Here is a 12,251-nt window from a genome sequence, read left to right on the forward strand (position 1 = left end):
ATATCCAGGCTTGGACAACTCAAGCAAGAGAGCCAAGTCCCATGCTGCAAAGCCAGAGAAGCATCCTTAGGATCTTCCCTAAGGCTCCTTCAGCACTGTAAGACTTTCAGTGCAATCCTATCCTAAACCCATTGAAATAAATAGGATTAGACTGTAGTAGCTTTCTTTAGGATTGCACTGTTTGATATTTTCTCCTGTAGAATCATAAAAACAGTATACTGCAACTGGTAATCTATCGATGTTAATTCATGTTTGTAAAGGGGCAAATCCAATCACTGCCCCTTTTTGCTTTAGAATCTGGTTGTAAAGATAGCAGTTAAAGTCTTGAACTCTTCTTTGTTCTTTCAAAAACATTGTTGCCCCTGTGCTCCTTTTGCAGATCACTGTTCTTGATTTCTCCCACCCCCAGCTGGCTGGAGTCTTGGTTGGCTCACAGGGGCCTCCCACCCCCAGCTGGCTGGAGTCTTGGCCGGCTCCCAGGGCGGCCTGGCCCCGCTGCTTTCGGCAGCTCACAGGGGCCTCCCTTCCCCAGCTGGCTGGAGTCTTGGCCGGCTCCCGGGGAGGCCCGGCCCCACTGCGCTCGGCAGCTCACAGGGGTCTCCCACCCCCAGCTGGCTGGAGTCTTGGTCGGCTCCCGGGGCGGCCTGGCCCCGCTGCCGCTGCGCTGGGTGGCTGGGAGGGGCCTCCCGCCCCCCAGCTGGCTGGCGGCTTCCTAGCCGGCTCCTGGCCGCACTGGCTCTGCGCTGGGCTGCCACGGCCGGGCCTCTCCGCAGCTTTGCCCTTCTCCCCAGGGGCCGGATTCCCCCACATTCGCTCCATAAGACGCACAGAGATTTCCCCTCACCTTTGAGGAGGAAAAAAGTGCGTCTTATGAAGCGAAAAATACGGTAGCTCATGGATAACCATAATTAGCTGAATATGACCTGAAAAAAGCAAAATCAGATCTCATTTCTCTTGTTCCCTGCCCTTCATATTCCCATTTTAAGAACTTGACCTTGTTCATTCATGTCTTTTCCCCCTTTCTGTTTTCCCTTTCATTGACTTACATAATGCCACTATGATTCCTGCAGCTTTATTTTCAGTTCCTTTCTTTAAAATGCCTGACCTTGAAGCTGACATTTTAGCAGATAGTTGACATTTTCACTGGGCCTTCCATTGTGAATCCATCTTTCCTGCAAAGTTTCATCGGTTTTCGACTCTATCTGCACACCAGTGACAGTCGGCTTTTCAGACCTTTGAATTGATTTGCGGACTTTCTAAACTCTTTGTCTTTTTGCTTTGAAATGGAATTTATTTTTGAGAGAAGAATTAATGTATGTTGCCCTCCTTAGAAGAAGACTGGGCTAAAAATTCTCTGTATGTGAGAAAGATTAATTTGAAGACATGTTTTGTAAATATTTAAGGGTAGAATGTGTCACGTATGTGGTCTCTGTAGGTGACATGGTGTGTTAGAAATGAAAGTACCTAGCAGCAGAGGACCATGCTCTGCAAAAACTGCTGTCACTATAGTTAAAAAACTGCACAAGCAGAAGAAAGGCATAGGTAGGATCCATGTCAATGTGTTTCACTTGAGCAGGTAGCCTCAAAATATTGGTTCTTCTGTTTTCAGTTTGCTCTGGAGTCATTTCAGCAATTGCAGAAATGCAGTGGTCTCACTGTCTTCAGCATGTTGTGAACTTCAGTAGATCCAGCATCTTTCCTTGATGCCTGTAAATAGAGTTTTGTGCAAGTGCATGCCATGATTTCAGTGGAACGGGCTTCCAAGGATTACATATTTCTCTATAGGGATAGTATCTAATGAGAGATGGGTTGAGCTACCCTAATAGTTAAACATCGCAGGCCGCCTAAAAGACTGTGCTGCAAATCAGGAAGTTTCCAGTTTGATCCTCACCATCGCCATGAAGTCACTAGATGGTTTAGGCAAGGCATTCTCTCTCTCAGAGCCTCAGTCCACTGTCTGAAATTCATAATGTAAAATTGGTCAACTTTCATAATGTATCCTTGGTCAACTTCACAAGGATGTTGTGCGTTTTGTAATGAACTATTCAATGTGAACACTCAGGAGCTCTATAAATGGTAAGCACTGTTATGTACAATCAAGTGGGGCCCCGCGAAACTCGTGGGTGGAGGGAATCCCAGGGGGGAATCCCATTCCATTCCCAACCACTTACGGTACCTTAGAGCGGGGCTGGGGGGACGCCTCGCCCATCCACCTGGAGCAGTTTCAGTTGAGCAGGGGAGGCCTCCCTTGTTCGCTTGCCCACTTGGATCAGCTTTGGGCAAGCCGGTGAGAGCAGGTCTGTGGTGGGGGGGAGGCTTCGCCCATCCACCCAAAGTTGGGCCTGGCATGGATCCCTGCACATGTGCAGACAACTTTTTTTTTTAATCGGCAGGAATTTAAACCCTCCTTTTTGTTTTGTTTTCAGATTTTTCTGCAAACTTGGGGAGTGCCTCAAGTTTGAAGAAACATCTGCTAGGGATCAGTGTACTCCGTCTGTGGATTTACCACAGGCAGGGGGCACACATGGGAATTAGATAACATAGATGACATTATTCAAAAATGAATATTGCAGAGGTTGCTCTTGAGCCATGTTGCATGCATGCAAGCCTGGGAGTATCGTGCAGCCAGTACTCCTCTGAACCCCGCCTGTCTTTTGTGTGTTTGGATATGTGAGATCTGTGCATGCTGTACTTCTAAAAACATTTGTGATTGTGTTTTTTTAAAATTGCATGACCCCAACATGTTTGATGTAGAGAGCTAAATACTATAGTGTCTAGGCTAAGCTCAAAATAACAAATTTAGCAAGTCACGGATCCCATGCATTACACTGTGTTGTAAATGACGTGTTCTGGTCACCACCCCTAAAAAAGAATATTGCAGAGCTTGAGAAGGTGCAAAAAAGAGTATCCAAAATGATCAGGGGTTAGAACAACTGCCCTATGAGGAACGGTTAAGACGCTTAGGGCTGTTTAGCTTAAAAAGAAGGCAGTTAAGGGGAGATAGGACAGAGGTCTATAAAATTATGCATGGTATGGAGAGAGTGAACAGGTTGAAGCTTTTCTCCCTCTCTCATAATACCAGAACACGGGGTCATCTGCTGAAGCTGGAGGGTGAGAGATCCAAATCAGATAAAAGGAAGTATTTCTTCACACAATGCATCGTTAAATTGTGGAGATCCCTGCCCCAGGATGTGGTGATGGCTGCCAACCTGGAAGGACATGTTCATGGAGGATAGGGCTATCCATGGCTATCCAAGATGCATACCTATTCTCTCCAGGATCAGCGAAGCATGCCTATTATAGTAGGTGCTGTGGAACCCAGGCAAGATAATGCTGCTGCAGTCATCTTGCTTGTGGGCTTCGTAGAGGCACCTGGTTGGCCACTGTGTAAACAGACTGCTGGACTTTTGGGGCCTTGGTCTGATCCAGCATGGCTTTTCTTATGTTCTTATGACCAAGGTGACATTGCTTCATTTGAATGAACTATTTATACTACAAATCCTCCATAGCCTGAAACAAGGTTGGAGTTAACTAGACAAAAAGTCTGTTTGATTAGTTACACTTATGGAGTCATGATCCATCTGACTTGAACTCAGGTGTGCTCCCTATAGAGGGATTTTAGGGATACTGTAGAGCCCATATTGTTAAGTCACAAAAGCATAAGCATCATACTTGGATATTCAAGTAAGTTGGAGTCAAACCCTAGGGCATTTCTAGTGCCATCCTATGTGTAGTTAATCTAGTCCAAGTCCACTGAACCCTATTATCTGTGGGCCTACATACATCGTCTACATACATGTAAGCAAATAGTAGAACCCAATGACTTGAATCCCAACTAATATTTCCATAGGCACAAGGACGTTTTGCTCGCAGAGAATTATTTTCCCACCTTGCCCTACCACTAGAACCTAAAATTCAGTGGAAAAATTGTACTTCATGAGATGAACTCTGGCCCCTGTAAATTTTGGTTGGGATCCAACCAAATGTACAGCAAAATAAGGAGCAGTGACATTGCATGCCGGAAACTGATATATGATAGTGGTCCACTAGATACAGGCTGTATCAGAGCCATGGGATTAATGTAGCAGTTCAGATTTATGGGGCTGGGTAATCTTTCCTTAAGTAGTTACATGTCCAGTATCAGAATAACCGAATGAATCCTGATGTGCGCTTTTAAAACGTGTGTTTTCTTTTAGTGTTTTGAATGTTAACTCCCACACTTTCATTTTTGTAGGCATGTTTTCTAAACCTAAAGATTTGGATAACAGTTCCAAAGAGCTAATTCCCAGGTATTGTTACATTTCTACTCTTTCCCCCCCTGTCTCTGTAGGTCTCTTAATGTTTATAGTGACTATCTATGTGTCGTATTTGCATGTTGTTTGATTATTTTTCATAACGTACTTTCCACAGGCAGTGTGAAGGAATAGAATCAGGGTTTTTTCCCCCACCTAAGTGCTGCTTTATGGTCCTCAAATCCCTTGCCAGTATAATTTTATCTTTATTTTGAGACTTCCGAGTTTGTTCGTAAGTTTAAAATTACAGCTTGTGTACTGGCCCTGAATAATTTCTGGCAAGGTGAAGCTGTGTGGGTCAGTAGTAGATCATCTGCTTCCATGCAGTAGGTACCTCCAGCTAAAAGGATCAGGTAGAAGGCGATGTGAATGACCTTAGGCTGAGATCCCGGACAACTGCTGCCTGTCAGAGGGGACCCTGGTAGACCACTGTTTAAGCCAGCTTCATGTGAGAACTATCACAAACTTGGAGTGATGTGACCCATTACTGAAGCCTGTTTGCTAATAGTTAAGTGGCAATTCAAGAATTTGTAGAGATCTTAAAATGTTTTATTATGTAACAGGAAGGGAATAGATAGCTAAGATGTGGTGTTTTGCTCTGGGCAGCAAGAAGGTGCTCTGAAGATAGGGGGATTAAACACAGTCTGCTTGTCGTGGACAGATCGCTACGTGCTTGGGTTTAAACTTACAGGGATACCAAAACTCTGCAGGGGTGAGGGAGCAATGAAGATGATCTGCCCCCATAGCCTGGTGGATCCGATTGGCTTTCAGATGGCATATGGGGATTTTTCTGCTGATTCAGTCAACACTCCTGTTGATGCCCTGGTTAACCTCTGGAATGAAGAAATGGCCCAGGCAATTGACAAGATTGTTCCTAGGTGCCTACTCTTAGGTTTAAGAGCTGGGCAGCCCATTGGTTTACTGAGGAGCCGAGGACAATTAAAAGGGAGACTGCTATAGTGAAAGCAGAGGAAGACTGAAGATGAATCCAACAATGGATGGGCTAAAGCCTATTCTGTGGCAGTGATGGAAGGAAAGAAATAATACTTCTCCATTACCATTGCTTCTGCGCAATGTAGACCTGTAGGATTCTTCTGGGTGCTCAGGGGCCTGTTGGGTTCTGGCCCCCAGGAGGAGTGCACTACTCTGCAACCAGCTGCAATCATTTTGCTTAACACTTTATGGATAAAATCTCATGCATCTGTTCCAGCTTGAATTCTACCATAGTGTTGATAGGCTTGGATGGTTCCAGGGTGCTGATTTGTCCAGTTGTGTTGGGATACCTTTCATCTTTCAGTCTGAGAATGTGGATAGGATTCTTGGAAGTTTGAGGCCTACTTAGTACCTGCTTGTATGACTCTTGGCCCGTCTGGCTGCTTAAATGTTCTGGGGCAAGACTGGCAGACTGGGTCTAGGAAACAGCGAATGCCTCCCCAAGATAGGGGCGAGCCAGCTGCAGCCCTTTTTGGATAGAAAACATCTTGCCTTTCTGGTGCGTGCCCTGGTAGCATCTAGGTTAGATTGCTGCAATGTGCTTTATGTGGGGTTGCTGCCCTTGAAAACTGTCAGGAAGTTGCAGTTGGTACAGAACGTTGACTAGAGTGAGGCATAGGGACCATATTACTCCACTCTTGTTCCTTTTATACTGCCTCTCAATTTGCTTAATTAGGGGAGGGGCCATGGCTCAGTGGTAGAGCATTTGCTTGGCATGCAGAAAGTCCCAGGTTCAATCCCCAGCATCACCAGTTAAAGGAACTAGGAAAGTAGATGATGTGAAACATCTCTTCTACCTGAGACCCTGGAGAGCCGCTGCCAGTCTGAGTAGACAATACTGACTCTGATGGCCCAAGGGTCTGATTCAGTATGAGGCAGCTTCGTGTGTTCCTGTGCGTTCATGTGCTTCTGGGCCCACTAGGGTTCCTTGACATTCAGCCACTTTTTGCTCCATTGCTGACCCTGCCTTTCCCCATGTCCTCTGGAATACTATGGAGATCTCATGGGAGAGTCCGAGACTTGCCACTGACCTTACACTGTGCTCCAGAGACACTTGGAACACTTTGTAATGCTGAGGTGAAGTAAGAGATGAGAAGAACAGATCTCTCATTGCTGATTTAGTGCTGGGCTTTGGAGACTGATGTTCCCACAAAGCACAGTGTGAAATGAAAAGGGGGTGGGGACTTGTCTCTTGTCATGAATGGATTTTGGGGTCATGTTATTTCTACATTGCTTACCCTTATACAAATGACCACCACATTCTATCAATTGCTAATCATACCTGCTAGTATACTTGATTTGATTTTGGCAAGCTTCTTCAGCATATGCACAGGAAAGTTCCGTGTGGAAGCAGGTTTTTAAATGTCTAATTATTTTCAAAAGATTTATAGTTTTCTCAATACATTTCAGTTATGATTGGTTCCAGACAGATGGTACAGTCACTGTCGTCATATACACAAAACAAAAGGTAAATATATTTGGTAGAGAAGAATTGGAAAATGATAGGTTTCCCCCCCCCCCTGTGAATTCCACAGTTTTAACAACTGCTTTGAAATGGTTCCTATTTTCTCCCTTGTGTAAGGATATTAACTCTGAGTCAGTGATAGCTGACCTTCAAGAAGGTAGACTGCGAGGAGAGATCATTGTGAATGACTACTCATATCTTCTGCATTTTGGTAAGAGTTTTACTGGCAGTTTTTTTGAGTGCAGCTGATTAAAAACCATACAAATGATATCCAGCTTCATTAAAATTCTACTGGGTTTCCCATTGCTTTCATTGCTATACTGTTGGTGTCCAAGCTGTTGTGTATGATAACACAAAAGGAAGTGCTGCAGCTAAGTCATAGAGCATCTGCTTGGCCTACAGAAGGTCCCAGGTGCAATCCCTGGCATTTCCAAGTAAAAGAACCAGGCAGAAGGTGATGTGAAGCTCTCTGCTTGAAACCCTGGAGAGCTGGCGCCAGTTTGCATAGACAGTATTGATCTTGATGGACCCATGGTCTGATTCAGTGTATGGCAGCATCATCTGGGTTCATTTGTTCAATGCACAAATAATGTTCTAGGGCAAGGATCACATGATATAAAATGTACACATGGAGAGCCATCTGTGCAGTAGGGAGTTTTTCCAGGAACAGGAGCTTTTGGGGTACCATTAAAGGACAGCAGATTATCAGATACTCCTAAATTAAATACATTTTACTGACTCAAGGAAAGAGGGATGCCATTATTTGCTGCCTCAGACACCAAATTTCAGGGAACAATGGAACCGTCTAGTCTTGCATTCATACTTCATCTTTAGATGCTGGCTTAAATCTAGATGTCAACATCACAACTTTATGGCATAGTAAATTGTTTGGATTTTTCATTGTACAGGACCTATTAACTAGGTACTTGGTTTATGCTATGGCTGCAATGCAAAGCCCCATGCAAAAAATAATTCTCCATTCTCATGGTTGCCTAACATTAAAGGATGGTGATTAATAATTGTAGTTGTTAATGGTGTTGTTAAAATGTTAAATATCAACCCCGGAAAAAGCCCAATCTGTATGTGAATGGGAATGTATGTATTTATGTTGTGTTACGTATTGTTAAAAAAATAGTAAAATGTTTTTAAAAAAATAATTATAATTGTAGACAGATATGTGATTTCTGTTAAACTAATATATGTGTATATCTATTTTAGAGTTGAGTTACGCAGTTCATGAGGACATTGTAGGTAAGTAAAATGCTTGTCTTCTCATAGTCAAAACATGCTTATGTCGTGCTGCGCCTTGGCTGAGGTCGCCACGAGGGTCTCTGGCCTGGAGGATGTTGGGGCTGAGACAATCTCTTCCGCCTCAGACCAATCCGAAGGGGAGTCAGAGCTCGACTCTCCCCCGGGCGTCGCCAGGGTGCCACAGGACACACCTTGCAGCACACCTCTGGCGTCAATATCCTCCCCGGCAGGCAGACTTCTCTGGCCTTATATACCCTCCAGGCCAGAGAAGTCCCTCCCAAGCTCCGCCCTTAGCCCTCCCCCGGAAACCCATATAAGGGCTGGGAGGTTTCCCTCCCGGGACGACTGATAAGTGAGGGGGCTGCCCTCAGGCCCGGGAAGGGGGTTTGGGGGCCCCTCCCGGGACAGCTTATACATACTAATAAACTGGATTAAAAATAATTATTTTGTTTCAGTAACATGGATACTCCTGTACTGTTTCAAAAACCTTTTCAAGCATAAAGAATTTTACCTTTTTATGGTACTTCCTGTTCTGCTACATGCTAACGACTACTTGGAAAATCCCCCCCTCCATTAAATTTGCTTCATTTGATCTGTTAACTTTGAGAATGCCTCAATTTACTTTAGAAAATCTGTCACCACTCTATCCAATCAATTGATACATCCAAGCCTTAATATTTATATGCTGATTTAGCAATTGTTACTATTACACAACGACCGTAACATGTTGTATCTGGTCCACTCCATATGTATGCATGATTATATGAGATTTGTTTTGTACAAACAGAAGGATGAATTCAGTTAAGTTATGGTATGAACGATTTGTTATTGAAGTAGTCTGTAAACCATAGAATTTAAATGCTAATTTAGAACCAGTTAGTTATTGGAGCTTTTAGATTATCTTATTTGTCACATTATTCATTCTGACATATTAATTGAAGTTCTCTAAAATTGTATACTGATGCCTTCTTGTTTTGTAATTTGTTCAGCCTGTTTTTATTATACTGTAAACAAAGAAGTGCTTCAGCTCATGCAATGAGTAGTGCGCAGTGGAAATTTTATACTTTAATATCAGTCAGTCATATCGTCCTTTATTGGCATAAAAACTTTAATATCTTTTGAACAGTAAACTCCCACGCAATAAAAACAAATTACTTTTGAAAGTTTCTTCATTTCAAAAGCAGTTTATCATCCCACACGAGGTGGATGTTATTCAAGAGAAACAAACTGAAAGCCCTCTTGAGCCCATAAAACTAGTTTCACGGCTCTTTGGTTTCTGTTACCTTGTAATCTGTCTTCCTTGGAATACATATTTTAATCTTGGTTTTGTACCATTTAAAATGGTTTGTTCAACATTTATCCAAATCTACTACAATTAAATTAAGAAAAACTGAACTGGAGAAAATAATGGTAGTATTAGGCAGATCTTTCATATTTTAATTTTCTGAAGAATAAGAAGAGTTGGTTTTTATATGCCGACTTTCTCTACCCCTTAAGGAAGAATCAAACCAGTTTACAATCGCCTTCCCCTCCCCACAACAGACACCTTGTGAGGTAGGTGTGGCTGAGAGAGTTCTAAGAGAGCTGTGAGTAGCCCAAGGTCACTTAGCAGGCTTCATGTGTAGGAGTGGGGAAACAAATTTGATTCACCAGATTAGCATCTGCCACTCATGTGGAGGAGTGGGGAATCAAACCCAGTTCTCCAGATTAGAGTCTACTGCTCCAAACCACTGCTCTGAACCACTACACCACACTGGCTCTCAATATATCCCCAGTACATACTGTTGGGTGCAAAATGGCAATAAACCGTCCACTGGGAGCTTTGCTGCAGAATTTCGGTTCATTTCTATGAAATCATGTTCAGCCCCCCTCCCCACTCATACACACTATTAAACTCAGTTCAGGTTGTCCAGCTGTGTTGGTGGATTGCAAGTGTAGTAATGGGGCAGGCATGAGTTGCAAATATTGTGTTTATATTAAGTGTAGAACAACAGTACATGTATTTATAGTACAGATCTTGGAAAAAGTGGGGAAGGTGGAGTTGATCCTGAAGAAGAAAGAGACACTCCATTGGAAAAAACTTGGGCAACCGCTGCAGAGTCATAACTCTTTTGTCAAATGTGCTGACAGAGGTAATTAGTTTTGAACTCTGTGTGTGTGTGTGAAGTGCCATCAAGTCCGTTCCTACTCATGGCGACCCTATGAATCAGTGACCTCCAAAATGTCCTATCGTTAACAGCCTTGCTCGGGTCCTGTGAACTGAGGGCCGTTGCTTCCTTTATAGAGTCAACCCATCTCTTGTTGGGTGGTCTTCTTTTGCTTCTGCCTTCAACTTGTCCTAACATGATTGCTGATCTCCCTACCTAAGGCTGTTTTCAGAGGGTAGTTGTGTTGGTCAGCAGTAGAACAGCTAGATTTGAGTCCAGTAGCACCTTAGAGACTAACATGTGTTTTGGGTATAAGCTTGTGAGAGTCAGAGCTCCTTTCATCAAACGAAAGGAGCGTTGACTCTTAAAAGCTTATACCCTGAAAGTCTTACTGGTCTCTAAGGTGCTACTGGACTTGAATCTAGCTGTTCTCCCTAAGGCTAGTTTTCCCCTCCCTTCTTCAATTCTACTTTAAGAGACAAAATAGAATTGCTGTTCGCTCTGTGCAGCTGTGTTTTAACGGAAGCAGTTGTGTGTTAACTGTGTCTGATTTGATGGTTCTATGTTTCCATGGTACCAGTGAAACGTGTTTACCTGAATATTTCCTATATGTTTTCCTCCCAATTGCTGGGAAATTTATACTAAAGGCTTCTCAAATCTTTTAGAGTCTTATAATATCTTTGGATACTGAACTGCAATTTCTATACATTACCCCGTTCGAAGTTTATTGAGCCCCTCTTATCGAGATTGAGACCTGACAGGGCAGGTGAAAGGTTTGAGATGCTCCTACAAGGGGGTAATCCTTCAACCACTCTTCAGGTTGCGAAATTTTGTTTAGCAGCAATGGAAATTCATCGCCTTAGAACAGCGCAATTGACAGATGTGTCCCAGCTGTAATTCTTTTTAAAAATGTTTTAAAAATGTTTTAAGACTTGGATTGTAATTCTTTGACTGTAACAATCTATTAGTCCATGCTTTCCGTTTTATTATGTTTTGACTGGCTAAGGGCCGCAAATAAATTATCTAAGATCTATCTTTGGATGTAAAAAACTATAAATTGAACAGAAGCCTTCACTTTCAATAATAAAATAATCAAAGATTGGATTCTGTGAGCTATATATGAGAAGGCACTTATATAAGTGGATGTTTCCTCATTACTATCCCTGAAAGGCTGATGCTAGGGGTTGTGGAGTTCTGTGGGCAAATTTCCATGGGGTGCTGCAGTGAGGAGAAACAATTGGGCCAAATTGTCCCCATCTCAGTCTCTTGCTAGCACTGGTGGAGTGTGGTCATTTTTGCTCTCTTCCCATTTTCCTCTCTTCCCATGCTGCATGACATTTTATCTGAAACTCCCCCAATCCCCAGCACCAGCTCTTCAAGGATCATAGGGAGCTGCTCGGGAAGGGGGAGATGGGGGAAGATCAGCAGATGTTTGGGGTCCATAGGATCCAACCCTTGTTCTTACATTAATGTCTGTCATTACAGTAGTAATGTTTTTGATCTATTAATAAAATGCTTTAAGGTCACTAATGGTATAGAAATACGCTAGTAAAAAATGCTTGGCAAGTTATGAAATGGGAATGGATATTTAACTCAAACTTTGGATATAACTGTTTTTAAGAATGTGAATATTTGAGTAGGATAGTTTGAATGAAGCACTGTTTGTGTATTTTTAAGGCTTGTTCTTCAGAAAATGCCAATTGATATCAAAGTCCAGTGTCAGTCATGACACTAGACTCTTGTGTGTAAAGTTACCACAAGGAACTCATCTCCAGGTTGCAGTTGGGTGCCACATTTACCTCAAAAAGACAATTACAGGTAATATATTGAAAATCTGTACTGTTTCTGTTGACTCAATTCATTTTGTGATATGAAAACACACAATAATGGAATAATTTCTTCTTAAATGAAAAGTAGATTTACATAGTTGCGGTCCTATTCAATAGATAAAGTTTACATGCTTCCTGTGTTAAAGTACTGAACAAGCACTACTTTGGGCTCTTTGTAAAGAACCTCCAGTGTTCAACTGGTAGTCCTTACATACAAATCAGTGGATAGAGCACCTAGAAATGAACCTTTTTGTCATGGCAAGTCGCTGCACTG

General features: G+C 42.8%; 1 protein-coding gene across 1 annotated transcript in view; it reads left to right on the forward strand.

Moving 5' to 3' along the window:
• Positions 1-12,251, forward strand: part of LOC130483552 (cytochrome b5 reductase 4) — a 43,727-nt gene that overhangs the window by 18,292 nt on the left and 13,184 nt on the right. The window contains exons 6-11 of the mRNA XM_056856329.1: positions 4,235-4,289; positions 6,696-6,753; positions 6,868-6,961; positions 7,969-8,001; positions 10,011-10,133; positions 11,826-11,966. Coding sequence (XP_056712307.1) covers positions 4,235-4,289; positions 6,696-6,753; positions 6,868-6,961; positions 7,969-8,001; positions 10,011-10,133; positions 11,826-11,966 — 504 coding nt within the window. The remainder of the gene's footprint in view (positions 1-4,234; positions 4,290-6,695; positions 6,754-6,867; positions 6,962-7,968; positions 8,002-10,010; positions 10,134-11,825; positions 11,967-12,251) is intronic.

This window comes from Euleptes europaea, chromosome 10, assembly GCF_029931775.1.
Source record: "Euleptes europaea isolate rEulEur1 chromosome 10, rEulEur1.hap1, whole genome shotgun sequence".
NCBI classification, from domain to species: domain Eukaryota; kingdom Metazoa; phylum Chordata; class Lepidosauria; order Squamata; family Sphaerodactylidae; genus Euleptes; species Euleptes europaea.